Source organism: Amaranthus tricolor, chromosome 1 (genome assembly GCF_026212465.1).
Source record: "Amaranthus tricolor cultivar Red isolate AtriRed21 chromosome 1, ASM2621246v1, whole genome shotgun sequence".
In the NCBI taxonomy this organism is placed as follows: Eukaryota; Viridiplantae; Streptophyta; class Magnoliopsida; order Caryophyllales; family Amaranthaceae; genus Amaranthus; species Amaranthus tricolor.
Genome location: NC_080047.1, coordinates 17,012,049 through 17,029,548, shown reverse-complemented (window position 1 = coordinate 17,029,548; position 17,500 = coordinate 17,012,049). Strand labels below are relative to the sequence as shown.

The following is a 17,500-nucleotide window of genomic DNA, read 5'->3' as shown; positions in this document are numbered from 1 at the left end:
CAAACGAAAAAGGGAGGTTTGTGATGATTTTTCAATCTTTTCTACTAGGTAATCTAGTATCCTTAGGCATGAAGATAATCAATTCGGTCGTTGTGGTCGGACTCTATTATGGATTTCTGACCACATTCTCCATAGGGCCCTCTTATCTCTTCCTTCTCCGATCTCAGGTTATGGAAGAAGGAGAAGAAGGAACCGAGAAGAAGGTATCAGCAACAACTGGTTTTATTATGGGACAGCTCATGATGTTCATATCGATCTATTATACGCCTCTGCATCTAGCATTGGGTAGACCTCATACAATAACTGTCCTAGCTCTACCCTATCTTTTGTTTCATTTCTTCTGGAACAATCACAAACACTTTTTTGATTATGGATCTACTAGCAGAAATTCAATGCGTAATCTCAGCATTCAATGTGTATTCCTGAATAATCTCATTTTTCAATTATTCAACTATTTCATTTTACCAAGTTCAACGTTAGCCAGATTAGTCAACATTTATATGTTTCGATGCAACAACAAGATGTTATTTGTAACAAGTAGTTTTGTTGGTTGGTTAATTGGTCACATTTTATTCATGAAATGGGTTGGATTGGTATTAGTCTGGATACAGCAAAATCCTTCTATTCGATCTAATAAGTACCTTGTGTCAGAATTGAGAAATTCTATGGCTCGAATCTTTAGTATTCTCTTCTTTATTACCTGTGTCTACTATTTAGGCAGAATGCCGTCACCTATTTTTACTAAAAAACTGAAAGAAACCCCAGAAACGAAAGAAAGTGAGGAAGAAACAGAACAGGAAGAAGAGGGATTCACCGAAGAAGATCCTTCTCCTTCCCTTTTTTCGGAAGAAAAGGAGGATCCGGACAAAATCCAAATCGATGAAATGGAAAAGATCCGAGTGAATGGAAAGGACAAAACAAAGGATGAATTCCACTTGCACTTAAAAGAAGCATGCTATAAAAATAGCCCAACTTCGTTAGAAATACTTAAAGAAGAAAAGAAAAACTTCTTCGGGTTTGAAAAATCCCTTCTTTTTCTTCTTTTCGACTATAAACGTTGGAATCGTCCAACGCGATATATAAAAAACAATCGATTTGAAAATGCGGTAAGAAATGAAATGTCACAATATTTTTTTTATACATGTCAAAATGATGGAAAACAAAGAATTTCTTTTACATATCCACCCAGTTTATCAATTTTCTGGGAAATGATACAAAGAAAGATTTCTTGGGATACAACAGAAAAATTCTTATATGATGATGAACTATCCAATAATTGGATTTCTACAAATGAACAAAAAAGAAACAGTTTAAGCAATGAATTAAATAATAGAATTACGGTTCTAGACAAAGACATTTTTTATATAGATGTACTCGATAAAAAAACAAGATTATGCTTAGAAAACAAAATAGTAAATTAATAAAAAAATGGATACATAGAATAAATACCAAAAAAGATACGAGGAGATTCGACCCCCTCCTACATACTTAATACCCTCCCCTACAAAAAAACTGGTAACACCAAAACCATTCGGAATCCCATCAATTATTCGTCTATCAAAAGCAGAAATTAGTTCAGCTAAAGCTCTTACACCCTTAATTAAGAATATTTCATAAAAAGCATCTATATAACCGCGGTTAGCAGACCAATTATATATTATATTTAATATTTTGTCCCCAAAAACTCTCTTTTGACCTTTTTTATCAAATGAATTGATTAAGTCAAAACTTTTTAACGATGAATAAATGGGTTTATACAAAAGGAAGGCTATAAATATTCCTAAATAGGCTATACTCACCGAAAAAGTTGCATTTATCACAAAATCATACCAATCTACGGAATCATTCGAATTTGAATGTAAAAGATTTATAGATGGATTTAACCATTTAGTTAATATATCCAAATCCATTTCTTCTTTATTAAATGGAATTCCTATGAATCCAATAAAAAAAGTAAACAGAATCAATACAATCAGAGGAAATAACATAGTATTGTCCGATTCATGAGGATATAAAGAAATATTCTTATTGGCAAAATCAGTAATAGTAAGAAAAGGTCGCATCATTTTTCGGAAATTTCTATCAATTTGATATGGTTTTTTCGAAAAGAAATGAGTCTTTTCTTTATTATTCAGTGTTAATAAGGTTAATAAAGGAAATTTTGGATTAATGCTTTTTAATTCTTTTTTACCCCATAAAGATATTGAATAAAACGAACTACTTTTTTTTCCACTGTAATTTTTAAAAAAAAGGTTTAAATGGCCTTCAAACGTAAGTAAATAGATTCGAAACATATAAAAGGCGGTTAATCCAGCTGTGAAATAAGCTATTATTGCAAAAATTGGCGAATAGATCCAACTATCATTAAGAATTTCATCTTTGGACCAAAAACAAGCAAGCGGTGGAATACCACAAAGAGAAAGTGTACCTATTAAAAAAGCATTTTTTGTAATTGGCACATGTTTTGTTAACCCCCCCATAAGAATCATATTCTGACTTTTATCCGGAGAATATCCAACAATAGTTTCCATTGAATGAATAATAGATCCGGACCCTAAAAACAATAATGCTTTTGAATAAGCATGAGTAATCAAATGAAATAAAGCCGCTCGATAAGAACCCATACCTAGAGCTAACATCATATAACCCAATTGAGACATTGTAGAATAAGCTAAACTTCGCTTAATGTCTTTTTGAGCAAGAGCTAAAGTCGCGCCTAAAAGTACTGTTATTATACCTATAAAAGATATTCCATACATTATGTAAGGTATAACTATGAAAAGAGGAAGCAGTCGAGCGACTAGAAAAATTCCCGCTGCTACCATGGTAGCAGCATGTATAAGAGCTGAAATAGGGGTAGGTCCCTCCATAGCATCGGGTAACCATACATGAAGGGGAAATTGGGCAGATTTAGCAATTGCACCAGCAAATAATAAGAAAGCACATAAAATACAAAATAAGGAATTGACCTGATTAGCATTAATTAAGTTATTGAATATTTCAAACAAATCCCGAAATTCGAAACTACCTGTTATCCAATAAAGACCTAAAATTCCTAATAATAAACCAAAATCTCCTACACGATTAGTCACAAACGCTTTTTGACAAGCATTTGCGGCAATAGGCCTTGTGAACCAAAAACCTATTAATAGATATGAACACATTCCAACTAATTCCCAAAAAATATAAATTTGTATCAAATTTGAACTAGTAACTAAACCCAACATCGACGTATTGAAAAAACTCATATACGCAAAAAATCGCAAATATCCCTGATCATGAGACATATAATTATCACTATAAATAAGAACCAGAATTGCAACAGTAGTAATTAACATTGACATAATAGAAGTAAGTGGATCGAGCAAGTAGCCAAATTCTAAAGAAAAATCATTATTAATGGTCCAAGACCAGACATATTGGTAAATAAAATTACTATTTATTTGCTGAATAGACAGATTCATCGAAAAAACCATAACTATACTTAACAACGAAATACTCGAAAAAGCCCATATCCGTCGAAGATTTTTTGTTGCTATCGGAAAAAAGAAAAGTCCAGCTCCTATTAACAAAGGAACTGGAAGTGGAAGTAAGGGTATGATCCATGCATATTGGTATATATGTTCCATAATAGAATAGAAAATTTTTATATTTTATTTTTTTGTATTTAATTAATATTTATTTTTTTGTTTACGATTCATAGGCTCTTGCCTCTTTTGAAAGAAATCAATAAAAAAATTAAGATATCTAATAACTTAAATCGAAATAGAATTTTTTTTTGTTTTTTTCAAGTCGATATCAAATATTAATATTGATGTGGAAGTATTTTTTTAATATTCAAACCACGAAATTATAATTGGTCAAATTCAAATAATGTATTTGTTAGTAAAAGTGAATACGTAAGAATAAATGCAAAATATTGCATAGGAAGATAAAACAAATTCCACTTTCATTTCGATTTAAGTTATTTCGAAAATATATTCAGAATTTCAGAATTAAAGGCTAAACAAAATCTTAAAATCTATTAAAAGATCTAATAAAGTCAATAATGATAAAAAAAATGAAATATTTTTAATAATTTATTTTGTAGGTTATTCACAATTAATAACTTATTTTATGCAAAATGATTTGATTGTCTTCTATTCCAAACAAAAACATAGAAAAACTTCTATTTTTTTAGTTATCGATTTTTTATATCGGTTACTTTAACTTTACTTTCTAGTTTCTATAACATAGAATAAAAAAATGCCTAAAATCTTGGATCTTTTAAACAAATTCATTTATTGAGATCATTTCAATTTGAAAATAAAAACTTCGATATATTTTCAAAAATGAATTTAAGTTTTTCAATTTAAATCTAATTTAAAGGTTGGGTTATTAAAGTTTTCAATGTGATTTGCTACATACATGGAAATTAAATGTAACACAGCAAAAAGAAATAGAAGAAAAATATAGAAAATATATTTCTAGTTTATAGTTATATTATGTTTTTCCATTTTCAAAAATTGAATAATAGAGGGTATCGTCTAGAATCTAAATACATAGATAATTAATAGAAAACAAAGATTCGTTTGAACACTAGATGTCTTTCACATCCAAAATCTAACACTGAATAATCAATTAAAATTGAAATGGCAGTTCCAAAAAAACGTACTTCGATTTACAAAAAGCGTATTCGAAAAAATCTTTGGAAAAAAAAGGGGCATTGGGCAGCGTTAAAAGCCTTTTCTTTAGCAAAATCTATTGCTACTGGGAATTCCAAAAGTTTTTTTGTAAGAAAAATAAGTAATCAAACCTTGGAATAATCCAAATCCACGTGACTCAAAGAAAAAAGGTATACCAAATTCGGAATAATTTCCTTTTTTATTTAGAATCAAAAATATCGAAAAGAAACGATTTAAATTTTAAATAAGTTTGGATTTACTAAATATTTCGAACTATATAAAATTGGGACTTTTTGTTTATGATATGGAAAATAACAACTCTTAAGCCGACCATAAAATAGTACTTTTTGTTTGAAAAACTATATATAGAGAATATTTCATCACCTTTTTTTTGAGTCTATTTTTGTTATTTATAAGATATAAGATGGGGATTTTTTTCCCCATCAACCCTTAATCAACCCTTTAATATATTTATATATATTTATTTTGTCACAATACAATAAAAAAACTCAGAAAAGTTTTTTCTATCTATTTTGTAAAAAAAGACAAATAGAAAGTGGTTCCACTTTAACTTACGGAAGCATTCTTTCTTGAAGTTGCTATATTCTCTATATTCCCCCGTTGAAAATAAATAAAAAGCCCTTTAAATTTAAAACTATATTTTAGTTTTACTTGAATATTATATATATGTGGAAAGAATTTTTTTTTTTTGTTTTTGAAAAACGTTTCAATAGAGATCCGGATTTTTTTATATGCTATATCCGGTTCAATACTTACCCGTAAAAATTCTACCAATTTGTTTATTTTGTTTATTTTGGATAAAAAACTATCTATTTAAAGAAAAAATCCTTTCGATGCCGTGTTGAATTTTGGATCCAAACTATTCGATTTTTTTATGTAGTGCAATAATCTATGTATTTGTTATTTGTTAGTTTTGAAATCAGCTAAAAAATTATTTTTTTTTTATCAAAAAAAGAAAGTGAGAAAGACCTTTATTGAGGTCTATCCTGGGCTGAAACGAAGAATCTTCTAGTTACAAGGTTTTATTTCAAGAAAACATAAACTATACAAAAGTCCGTTGACAAATTAAAAGAGTACTATAAAATTAAATTAAAAATTGATTTAAAATACAAAAAAAATAACGAAAAAAGTTATTATTATCATGAATATGAACCATTTCAATTTTGGTTTGCAAATACTTTTGTAGTCATTTTGATTTAATTGAAATGGTTCAAAAAATAAAATATTATATTGAATTAATCTCGACGAATAAATAAAAATGGGTTATTATGATTTCAAACAAGCCGCTATGGTGAAATCGGTAGACACGCTGCTCTTAGGAAGCAGTGCGAGAGCATCTCGGTTCGAGTCCGAGTGGCGGCATGACATTGTTGAAATTCTTAAAAAATTTCAACAGTCCTATAACCTATAATAAATAATGAAAATGCATTTTTTTTTTTTTATTTTATATTATGATTTTTTCCACTTTAGAGCATATTTTAACTCATATTTCCTTTTCAACGGTTTCCGTTGTAATTATACTCCATTTGATCACTTTATTAGTCAATGAAAAAGTAGGACTATATAATTCATTCGAAAACGGCATGATAGTTACTTTTTTCTGTCTAACAGGATTATTAATTACTCGTTGGGTTTATTGGAAACATTTACCATTAAGTGATCTATATGAATCATTAATCTTCCTTTCCTGGAGTTTCTACCTTAGTCATTTGATTCCATATTTTTTAAAAAAAGATAAAAATTCGTTAAGTGCAATAACTGCGCCAAGTGCTATTTTGACTCAAGGATTTGCTACGTCGGGCTTTTTAACAGAAATGCATCAATCCGCAATATTAGTACCCGCTCTCCAATCTCAATGGTTAATGATGCATGTAAGTATGATGGTATTAGGTTATGCAGCTCTTTTATGTGGATCATTATTATCAGTAACACTTCTAACGATTACATTTCAAAAATATATTTTTGATAAACGAAAATATGTATTAAATAAGTCATTTTTCTTCGCTGAGATTCAATACATGAATGAAAAAACCAATAGTGTCCAAAACACTTCGCCCTTTTATGTTCGAAATTATTACAGATCCCAATTGACCAATTCCAGGTCCAATAGAAGCAAGCCCTACAGCCAATCCAGCAGCAATAACGGAAGCGGCAGAAATCAATGGATTCATGATAAGTTCCTCACACACAAAAAAAAGAAATGGTTAATGATACAATCAACCAATGCATTAGGACTTAATTATTCCGTTAGTAATATTCATCCAGTCGAAATAACTAAAATAAAAACGCCAAATTGAAATAATAAATAATAATATTATTGAATCATTCGATCATTAGAAAGACTTAATCTTTTTTTAGTTCCTATTTGTTGAGTCTTTCTGAATTAATACAACCCGAGTTTTCCATTTATTTTTTCTAATCATTAATCATTCTTCGATCTTTTTCGTTATTTGATCTGTTTATTCATTCAATTCGCAGTCCTAAACAAAACGGAAGGACTTCAGTTTGGTATCCGAAATTTAAGAAATTTAAGTAGGGCAAATGAAATATTCATTCATATATAACTTGCCAATCTCTAATATAAAATATACATATGTTTCTTCAATAACGTAAACCGGCGATTCTATTTTTAATTCAATCGGATTTTCTAATCATTCTTCGAACCATCTAATCTGCAAGAATTAACTTAAATAGTCATTAGATTCCACATACCTGCGGCACCCCCTCTCTACTAACCAACGCCTTCTTTTCTTTTTTATTTTACACTTCTCGCTCGAATCTTTTTTTTTCTATTCCGGTTAGACTGTATGAATTTTGACATTTATATGTTCTAGATAACATAGATTATCTTGATAGAATATCTTGATACATAGATATATTACCTGGATCTAAACTAAACGATAGACTCTTCCTAACACTAATCAATGATGACCCTCCATGGATTCGCCTATATAAGCTGCAGCTAAAGTTGCAAAAATAAGAGCCTGAATACCACTTGTAAATAATCCAAGAAACATCACAGGTATAGGAACCACTAAAGGTACTAAAGAAACAAGAACAACAACTACTAATTCATCCGCTAATATATTTCCGAAAAGTCGAAAACTAAGTGATAGAGGTTTTGTGAAATCTTCTAAGATGTTAATGGGTAAAAGAATTGGGGTTGGTTGAATGTATTTACCAAAATAACTTAATCCTCTTTTTGTAAGACCCGCATAGAAATAGGCTACTGACGTGAGTAAAGCTAAAGCAACAGTCGTATTTATATCATTGGTGGGTGCGGCTAACTCCCCATGAGGTAATTGTATGATTTTCCAAGGCAAAAGAGCCCCTGACCAATTCGAAACAAAAATAAATAGAAACATAGTCCCAATAAAGGGAACCCAAGGACGATACTCTTCTCCAATTTGAGTTTTGCTCACGTCTCGAATGAATTCAAGGACATATTCAAAGAAATTTTGACCGCCAGTCGGAATAGTTTGTGGACTCCGAACAGCTATAGCAGCTGAACCTAATAAGATAGCAATTACAACCCAAGAAGTTATAAGTACTTGACCATGAATTTGGAAACCTCCTATTTGCCAATAGAAATGTTGGCCTACTTCCACACCAGATATATCATATAACCCCTTTAGTGTGTTAAGTGAATATGATGGAATATTCATATTGTCCTCTGACAGAAATATAACTTAAAAAAAAAATTATTTTGATTCAACCATCGCTTTCTCGACTTGTTTACTTTAATTTTCTATTTAAAATACCGATTAATTAAATAAAATTAAATAATATCATATTCCAAGTTTTTAACTAGTTTTTGAGATTCAGGATATAGGAACCGATATAGAACTTAGCAAATCCGTTTTTGATTTTATTATGAATCAAGGATTTCTTATATAGCTAGAGCGACCTTCACAAATTGCAAATACTAATTTAGTAAGAATTAATCGAATTGAAGCTATAGCGTCATCGTTTGCCGGAATCGAAATATCTGCGAGATCCGGGTCACAATTTGTATCGATTAAACAAATCGTTGGAATTCCCAAAGTAATACATTCTCGAAGGGCTGTATATTCTTCTTGTTGATCAACGATGATTACAATATCCGGTAATCCTGTCATATACTTGATCCCGCCCAAATATGTTTGCAAGTGAGATAATTGTCTCTTCACCACGGCTGCGTCTCTCTTTGGAAGACGAGCGAGTCTCCCTGTCTTTTGTTCCATTCTCAAGTCCCTGAATTTTTGAAGTCGCGTTTCTGTCGTGGACCAATTCGTTAACATACCCCCCAGCCACTTTTTATTAACATAATGACAGCGAGCCCTTATTGCAGCCCATGCTACTGAATCAGCTGCTTTATTTTTTGTCCCTACAATTAAAAATTGTTTTCCTCTACTTGATGCATCAAAAACTAAATCACAAGCCTCTGATAAAAAACGAGCAGTTCTAGTAAGATTTATAATATGAATACCTTTACATTTTGTAGAGATATAAGGCGACATTCTAGGATTCCATTTACGAGTACCGTGACCAAAATGAACTCCCGCTTCCATCATCTCTTCCAAATTGATGTTCCAATATCTTCTTGTCATTTCTCCCCACACTTTCTCTTTTTTTTATTTTTTTAATAAAGAGATGAGGTATTCTGAAATAAATAATTGTTCCAAGGGAACCTTCTTTTCTACCACGGATTGGCCATTGATATACAACGCAAACCATTAATTCCTTTCTATTTCGTTATTTTTTGAATTTCTTTATTTTTTTACTAATTTTTTTATTACTAAATTAAATAACCATAACAAATACATAAAAGATAAAAAAGATGAATCTATTCTATTAAACCCCAAAAATCATTGTTGTTTTGATCTATCACAGAAATTCTTTGAAAGATAAGAATCAAATAATTCTCTGTGGTAAAACAAAATATCTCTCATTTCTCCCTCGAATAGATTCTTTTTTTTTGTTTTCAACGGAATACCCTTATGTTGACTTGAATGGTGTACGACTCCTTTGAATCCGGTCCCAACAGGTATCATTCCCCCTAGAACAACATTTTCTTTTAGTCCTTTCAACCAATCGATACGGCCCCGGAGAGCCGCTTTTGCTAAAACTCGAGCAGTTTCCTGAAAACTCGCTTCGGATATAAAACTTTGCGTATTCAAAGATGCTCGAGTTATTCCCAATAAGGTAGCTCGATAACATATTGCTTCGTCCAAAGCGCGCCCCGTTCGTTCTGCCCGAAACAATCCAATAAGTTCTCCGGGCAAAAAAACATTAGACATTCCATCTTCTGAAACCAAGACTTTTGATGTTATTTGACGTACAATAATTTCTATATGCCTATTATGTATCTGCACCCCTTGTGATCGATAAACCTTTTGGATCTTATTAACCAAAGAGATACGACTTTGCGCTATAGTTAGCTCAGCCCCAATCAAGAATCCCCAAGGAATTCCAAGAATTCGTCTTATACGTTCGTTCCAACCATCAATCCTCTTTTCTAGATTCATAGATATTGAATCAATGGAACGAACTTCTAAAACTTGTTCCACCTTTGGAAGACCTTGCGTTATGTCACCAGACCTCGATTTTTCATATATAAATGTAACTAATGTATCCCCCTCATAAACGATTGATCCATAATGACCATGAACTGTTGCTCCCGGAGTAGCCAAATAGGGCTTAGCCAATCTTATTACTACGGAGTCAAATTGAACAATTATAACTTGACCCGATTTTAAGTATGGTCCATTTTTGGTCATACATACATTTTCACAAACAAATTGTCCAAGATAAATTTTTGTGGATGTCTCTTCACAAAAATTATAATGAAGAAAATACCAATTCAATTTTAATGGATTCAAAATGATGTTACTGCATGGATCGGGATTATAAATTTTTCCATTTTCATCCATTAAATAATACGGAAATTTAATTAGTTGAAAGGTTTGTTTTAAATTGTCAAGTTGCAAATAATTAATTACCGAGATCTGATTATGAGTTATTAAATGGTAAAATGAAAAAAAATGAGAAATTGGAAGGGCTGTCCCTAAAGAACCAAACGAATTCCTAATTAAACTTAGGGAATCTTTTTGAATTGATTCTTTGTGAGATTTTACACCTTTGGATGGGAATGGACCTATTCGAAAACATTTGGATGATGACAAAATTATACAAAATTGAGATTCTTTGTTTATACCCAACAACGTACGAACAGTTCCTTGATTTTGGTTAAATGATTGTTGAAGTTTTGTCTTTGAATAAATGGAATAAAATGGATTCATATTGGTATGATTTGATCCCTCATTTTTTTCTGATAATGGATCATCTCGTTTCCCGATATACGAAATATGGGATTTCACTAAATGGATCCTTAGAAAATCTCGAATCATACCGTTTGTTTTTACTTCAACAAAAGAAGCACGGGCCTCTTCAATAGAAGAACTTTTTTTATTTTGATTCCAATTCAATACTAAACAAGTACGTACTAATTGAATACTTGTGTCAGAAATTTCTCGAGTGGCTTTGCCATTTCCATAAAGGATATAATTGACAACTCGAAGTTGCACATTATCCCTTTCCTGCAACAAATACTGAGGGAAAAGTGTTGTTAAATTGATACCGTCCGTTATTTCATATGGGACTACGGGTCGAACCAAAACAAAAGATTTTTTCTTAGTAGGGGTGATCCGTTGGACATAGATCCAATTTTTCAAATCTTTTGAGTCCTTGGAATTTGTTCTGCCTGGTGGTATCAAAATGCCACTATGTCGGGATATTTTATCTGTCTCCCCAGGAAAATGTATATCTCCAGAAAAAATTTTAAGTTCAATCTTTTTTTTTTTCCTCTCCACTCGGACCACTCCGCCCACTCGGCTTCTTGTATTTAAAGTGATTTGTGTATCTACTCCAATGATACTATTGTTGCGTACCATTATGGACGAAGATCCGGGTAAGATATGAACTTCTTCGGGAATGAAAAAAAACCGATCTACTTTCATTTGGTATTTTGGTCGAAATTCTTTGACTCCTCGATACTCAATCAAATCCTCTTTTTTAACGATTGAATGCATTTCTGTAGTCCCATATTTAGTAATTCCCGAACTCTTTCTTCGGTATCGAGGATCATCGAAATAAGCAAAAATACTATTTCTACGAAAAATACCATTTATAGGTATTTCAATTGAGAGACCAGAACGGTACCTTAAGTCTTTTTCTCGTTCTTGATTCGATTGAAATGGAATAATGAATCTATTTCTTCGTTTCTTTGCCAATAAATCAGAATTTTTTGCAGGATATATGAGATTAAGTTCGGAATAATCAGGAATCCTATCCTCTTTTTTACTAAAAGAGTCCGATAATTTCTCTTTTATTTGATCATTAATGACTGAGGGGTTAGAAATATCTATTTGTTCGAAAGAAAGAGAATGAATGTTCGTTTGATCTTGATCCTTGGAGAGCGAAAAGGGGACTACACTCGATCTGTACGGCCTTCCGGATAATATCCATAAATGACTTGTTTTTGGTAAGAGATGAACATTACCGTATGTAAATTCGGGTGCATGGTACACATCGGTACTCCAGTGCATTTCTCCTTCTGAGTCCGAATAAATATGTTTTCGAACCCTTTCCTTAAAATTCAAGTTAGATGTCCCCGCGCGAATTTCAGCAATCACTTGTTCGGATTCAACATATTGATTGTTTTGAACTAAAAGAAAACTTTTGGGCGGAATATTTACATTATGTAGAGTATCTTCACTCTCAATAGTGACATACAAGTCGATATAACATAGAAAGGCGGGATGTCCATGACGTGTACGTGTGGGATGAACTAAATCCTCATTGAATTGGATTTTTCCATTAGAAGGGGCTCGTACATGTTCTGCAGTACCCCCTGTGAATACTCCGCCCGTATGAAAAGTTCTTAATGTTAGTTGAGTACCAGGTTCCCCAATAGATTGACCCGCAATAATACCCACAGCTTCTCCCAATTCAACCCGGTCGCCGTGAGTCGGACTCCGGCCATAGCATAATCGACAGATCCAAGATGCACTCCTACAAGTAAAAGGAGTTCGAATGGATACTGGTTGGGTTCGAAGCGTTATGAATCGGTTGACAAGTCCAACCCCGATATCTTGGTTTCGGGTGGCAATGCACCGTGAACCCATATATATATCATCTGCTAATACACGACCGATTAATGTTTGGATAAAAATTCTTTCCGGCATTATGCCGTTCCGAGAAGTTACAGAAATACCTCGAATAGTGCCACAATCCGTTCTACGTACAACAATATGTTGAACTACTTCGACAAGCCTTCGCGTGAGATATCCAGCGTCTGATGTTCGTACAGCAGTATCCACAACTCCTTTGCGGGCTCCGTAGCAAGAAATGATATATTCTGTTAAAGAGAGTCCTTCGCGTAAATTGCTTTGAATAGGTAAATCAATCATTTGTCCTTGTGGATCTGACATTAATCCTCTCATACCTACTAATTGATGTACCTGAGACACATTTCCTCTAGCTCCCGAAAAAGACATTATATAGACTGGATTATAAGGGTCAGTCATCCTAAAATTAGGATTCATTTCTTGTCGCAAATATTCACTTGTAGAATACCATATCTCAATAGATTGACGTAATTTTTCTACCGCGTGTACATTCCCATAATGATGGTGTTTTTCCAAACTCAAACTTTGTTGTTCAGCATCTTGGACTAGCCATCCTTTAGAAGGTATTGTTAAAAGATCATCAATTCCTAATGAAATGGATGTAGCAGTGGCTTGCTGGAAACCCAGAGTCTTTACTTGATCCAGGATGTGTGACGTATATGCCATTCCAAAGTGATCGATTAATCGACTAATAAGTCGTTTCATGGCAATTCCATCTATCGCTTTATTGTGAAAGACCAAATTGGCCCGTTCTGCCATAAGTACCTCCATATTCCGATGAGTAGGATTCGACAATGAATGGGGTTGAGTTAGTGTGATTCGAAAACTTCCTTTTCTTGATCTTAATTCACCTAAAACTTCACAAATTAGAATCCTAGTTAAACCCGAAAGACTCAAATTCCGCTGGGATTGAAGAATTACGTAGCTTAGGTACAATATGATTTAAGTATACTATGAGCAGGCTTGACAAAATCCTTGTATAGCTTCTTCAATTTCTCGATAAAGAGAAATATGACCAACCGTAGTTCGAATGTATATAAAAAGAATTTCTTTTTTGACACTTCTTATTATTAGATAGTGCGCATAAATCTCATGATAGGTACCCAAAGATTCATAGTGAACTTCAATAGGAGTTTCTTTTGAAGCAATAATGCGTTGATCTAACTGCCACCGGAGCCACAAAGGACTATCTAAATTGATTCTTTTTTGACGATAAGCTCCAATTACATCATAGGAATTACAAAAAAAGGGTTCTTTCATATACTGATAATTATTATTATTAATTTGATCATTTTGATATATTTTTTTAGTCCCTGGATTATACCTATTTGCACAAATACCTCGACGAGTCCCACTCGTTAATATATAGAGTCCAATAAGCATATCTTGAGTTGGTACGGAAATGGGATCCCCGATAGCTGGAGACAAAAGATTCATATGCGAAAACATAAGTAAACGCGCCTCCGCCTGAGCCTCCAAAGATAAAGGTACATGAACAGCCATTTGATCCCCATCAAAGTCTGCATTGAATCCGGTATTCTGATCCAAATCCAATTATTGCGACAATTAACAATTAGAAAGGGTATTTTCTTGTTCCGGAAATCTTTATCTTTTTTTTTGAATCATTGGGTTTAGACATTACTTCGTAGATTTTTAATCCTTTCAAAAATGGCAGCAACATGCCTTTTTGTTATTTCTTTCTATCAAAAAATCAAATCATACGAACGGCGGATTCCCCACGATATATATCGAATAAGGTCTTATCAATTCCAACAAAAGATTTTCTTTTAGGATTTGAAACTTTTTTTTATTTTAATCCTTTCGATTTCTCTGTCAAAGATATCCTTACGAAGTTGTTAAAACTTATTGATTAACACTAACCCTAGACCCTTCTCTTTTCCCTTGAGAAATAACTCAATACTTTACTACTCGAGCTCCATCATGTACTAGTTCCATTACATCCGAACAAAAAATGCAATGCCGCTTCGAGTGGAACAGAGCAAAGGATGTCGAGTCAAGAGCATCCTTTCTTATAGAATAGAATGATGGATATAAGAATCCACACCAGATCATGTCCTTCAAGTCGCACGTTGCTTTCTACCACATCGTTTCAAACGAAGTTTCACCATAACATTCCTCAAATTTGGAACCGGTATGCGGTTGATTCAATTATGGAATCATGAATAGTCATTGGTTCAGTCAGGACAGTCAATACATATATATTATATGGAATATATCTTAAGTTATTATATTATTTAGTAATGGAATGTTTATTTAGTAATGGAATGTTTATTTAGTAATGGAATGTTCATTTTTTTTACAATTTACAATACAATAAAAATAAAGATGACATCGCTAAGCAATCAAAATCTATCTTTCTTTTTGAGTTTAATATAATAAAAATAATCAATAAAAGAAATCGAAATTGAATAATATATTAGATTGGTATTAGATTGGAAAAATCCAAGTTCGTTTCCAGGATGAAGCAAAAAAAACTAAATTAACTTCGTAACTTCTATTTCTATATTATATATGTCTATATTATATATGAATATTTATAGAGGATGTATATCTGATTAAAGGAATACTTTTTTTTGGAATTCAAATTTGATGAAATGTGAAAAAAAAAAAGATAAGATTCATTTTCGTTAAAATCATTAGTAGTTAGTAGAAAGAATACAATTCTATTTTAAACCTTATAAACAGAAAAATACAATCTTAAATTACATATATTCTGGGACGGAAGGATTCGAACCTCCGAATAGCGGGACCAAAACCCGATGCCTTACCACTTGGCCACGCCCCAATTCGATTTCTATTCAACATTAATAAACCCTAATATTGTTATTGATTGTTCGTCAATTCCAGCCTAACTATCAAAACACAAAAAATCAACTTGATTCTGTTGTTAGAATTTTGACACGTGTAGATATAGAATTCAAATGAATTTATTGATCATTACACAGAATTCCATTAAGATATTGTATGAAAGTAAAATTTCTTCTATTCTCCATTGAGAATAGAAGGTTTTTTGATTGAGTGAGTAAGTTAAAAAAAAGAACGATTTTTTTCTTCATTTTTTTTTTATATCAATAACTCAACCAAAATGCAATAAAAAAAAATGTCTGTTATGCTTAATATCTTTAGTTTGATCTGTCTTAATTCGGCCCTTTATTCGAGTAGTTTTTTCTTTGCCAAATTACCGGAGGCCTACGCTTTTTTGAGTCCAATTGTAGATTTTATGCCAGTCATACCTCTACTCTTTTTTCTCTTAGCCTTTGTTTGGCAAGCTGCTGTAAGTTTTCGATGAGATCTTTCATCTTGTCCTAAAAAAATGAATGATTTTTTCGAGAAAAATTATTCTAATATTAGAATAAAAATTCTTTTAATATTAGAATAATAAATATCATTTCAAATTCTATTTTATATTATAGGATATATGGTATAAAAATAGAGAATCTATTCTCTTTTTTCCAAAAAAAATAATCTTGGAGATTGTGTAATGCTTACTCTCAAACTTTTTGTTTACACAGTAGTAATATTTTTTGTTTCTCTTTTCATTTTCGGATTCCTATCTAATGATCCAGGACGTAATCCTGGGCGCGAAGAATAAGACTAAAAAGGGGTTATTTGCTTTATTTTTCATCTATCTTTTTTTTTTTCAAAATAGAATTATATATAATTCTATTTTGTATAATTCTATTTTGAAAAAAAAAAGATAGAATAAATTCAAAAGAGAAATCAAATAATAAGATTCAGTTATCAATGGAAACGGAAAGAGAGGGATTCGAACCCTCGGTACGAATAACTCGTACAACGGATTAGCAATCCGACGCTTTCGTCCACTCAGCCATCTCTCCCCGTTGAAAATAGTAATAGTCAAATATTAAATAAAAAATTTCGAAAAATTTGAAAATTATGTAAAAAATATGTAATAAACTCAAATTAATTAGACTAAAATAAAAAAATTCAAAATATATATAATCTATATATAACCAAAATATATAATATATATATAACACAATATTATATATAACATAATATATATATACAAAATATACAAGTTGTATTGTGTAAGACAACATTAAGTACAAGTTTTATTTGAAATTTTCATAATTATATTAAAAATTAATATTAAAAATTAAAAAGAAAAAAAAAGACTGAATATTTAATATTAATTAATAGAAAAATAGAATATTTAATTAAATACTTCTTCGCCCGAAAGGGACTCTTTTTTGATTCCCACGGCCTGGCCTGATCAATACCTCGCCAGGCCCTTTTTGTTTTAATGAATTCTAGGGATTCTATAGAATAAAGAAAATGATTTAGTTGATAATGATCATAAAAAATTCCTTCAAGAAAAAATAGAACTTTTTTTTTTTTAGTTATTTAACTATAACTTTTTAAAATCTGATTAAAACTCATAAAATCCTCCTACAAAAAGTGTCAATACTCTAAATTTCATGATTCTTTTCGAATCCTGTCTTGATTACATCCAATTTCAGTGTTCGACAAAAGTTTTATTTGGATACAATAATCCAACTGTAGCGGGTATAGTTTAGTGGTAAAAGTGTGATTCGTTCTATTAACCCCTTAATAGTTAAGGGGTCTACCGGTTTGATTACTATTCCGATCAAAAACTTTATT

General features: G+C 31.6%; 6 protein-coding genes and 1 non-coding gene across 7 annotated transcripts in view; 1 reads left to right on the top strand and 6 right to left on the bottom strand.

The window, feature by feature from the left end:
• LOC130806518 (protein TIC 214-like) overlaps window positions 1-1,480 on the top strand; it is a 2,818-nt gene extending 1,338 nt beyond the window's left edge. Inside the window, exon 1 of the mRNA XM_057671642.1 lies at window positions 1-1,480. This exon is cut by the window's left edge and continues 1,338 nt beyond it. Within this exon, the coding sequence (XP_057527625.1) occupies window positions 24-1,421 (1,398 nt within the window). The 5' untranslated portion in view covers window positions 1-23 and the 3' untranslated portion in view covers window positions 1,422-1,480.
• A 62-nt stretch (window positions 1,481-1,542) lies between these two features.
• LOC130802312 (NAD(P)H-quinone oxidoreductase subunit 5, chloroplastic-like) lies at window positions 1,543-3,629 on the bottom strand. Its single transcript, XM_057666308.1, has 2 exons — window positions 1,800-3,629; window positions 1,543-1,554 (listed from the first exon to the last, which is right to left on the bottom strand). The coding sequence occupies exons 1-2, from the start codon at window positions 3,627-3,629 to the stop codon at window positions 1,543-1,545; spliced, it is 1,842 nt and encodes a 613-aa protein (XP_057522291.1).
• Window positions 3,630-7,090: 3,461 nt separating this feature from the next.
• Window positions 7,091-9,281, bottom strand: LOC130806535 (ATP synthase subunit a, chloroplastic). The gene has a single exon (XM_057671664.1). The coding sequence runs from the start codon at window positions 8,348-8,350 to the stop codon at window positions 7,607-7,609; it is 744 nt and encodes a 247-aa protein (XP_057527647.1). The 5' UTR covers window positions 8,351-9,281; the 3' UTR covers window positions 7,091-7,606.
• LOC130806544 (30S ribosomal protein S2, chloroplastic) lies at window positions 7,432-9,274 on the bottom strand. The gene has a single exon (XM_057671675.1). The coding sequence runs from the start codon at window positions 9,272-9,274 to the stop codon at window positions 8,564-8,566; it is 711 nt and encodes a 236-aa protein (XP_057527658.1). The 3' UTR covers window positions 7,432-8,563.
• Window positions 9,282-9,422: 141 nt separating the features above from the next.
• Window positions 9,423-13,625, bottom strand: LOC130806503 (DNA-directed RNA polymerase subunit beta''-like). Its single transcript, XM_057671619.1, has one exon. It carries the CDS (start codon window positions 13,622-13,624, stop codon window positions 9,533-9,535), a length of 4,092 nt encoding a protein of 1,363 aa, XP_057527602.1. The 5' UTR covers window position 13,625; the 3' UTR covers window positions 9,423-9,532.
• A 2,862-nt stretch (window positions 13,626-16,487) lies between these two features.
• The window catches only part of LOC130802227 (ATP synthase subunit alpha, chloroplastic-like), a 3,381-nt gene continuing 2,368 nt past the window's right edge, over window positions 16,488-17,500 (bottom strand). The window contains exon 2 of the mRNA XM_057666193.1: window positions 16,488-17,500. This exon is cut by the window's right edge and continues 1,862 nt beyond it. The gene's annotated coding sequence lies outside the window, so the exon portion shown is untranslated.
• TRNAS-GCU (transfer RNA serine (anticodon GCU)) lies at window positions 16,626-16,713 on the bottom strand. The gene has a single exon. It is a non-coding gene; the product is annotated as a tRNA-Ser (tRNA).

Excerpts from the sequence above, each read along its gene's own strand:
- LOC130806535 (XM_057671664.1), bottom strand. The coding sequence starts at position 8,350 with ATGAATATTCCATCATATTCACTTAACACACTAAAGGGGTTATATGAT.
- LOC130806503 (XM_057671619.1), bottom strand. The coding sequence starts at position 13,624 with ATGGAGGTACTTATGGCAGAACGGGCCAATTTGGTCTTTCACAATAAA.
- LOC130802312 (XM_057666308.1), bottom strand. The coding sequence starts at position 3,629 with ATGGAACATATATACCAATATGCATGGATCATACCCTTACTTCCACTT.
- LOC130806544 (XM_057671675.1), bottom strand. The coding sequence starts at position 9,274 with ATGACAAGAAGATATTGGAACATCAATTTGGAAGAGATGATGGAAGCG.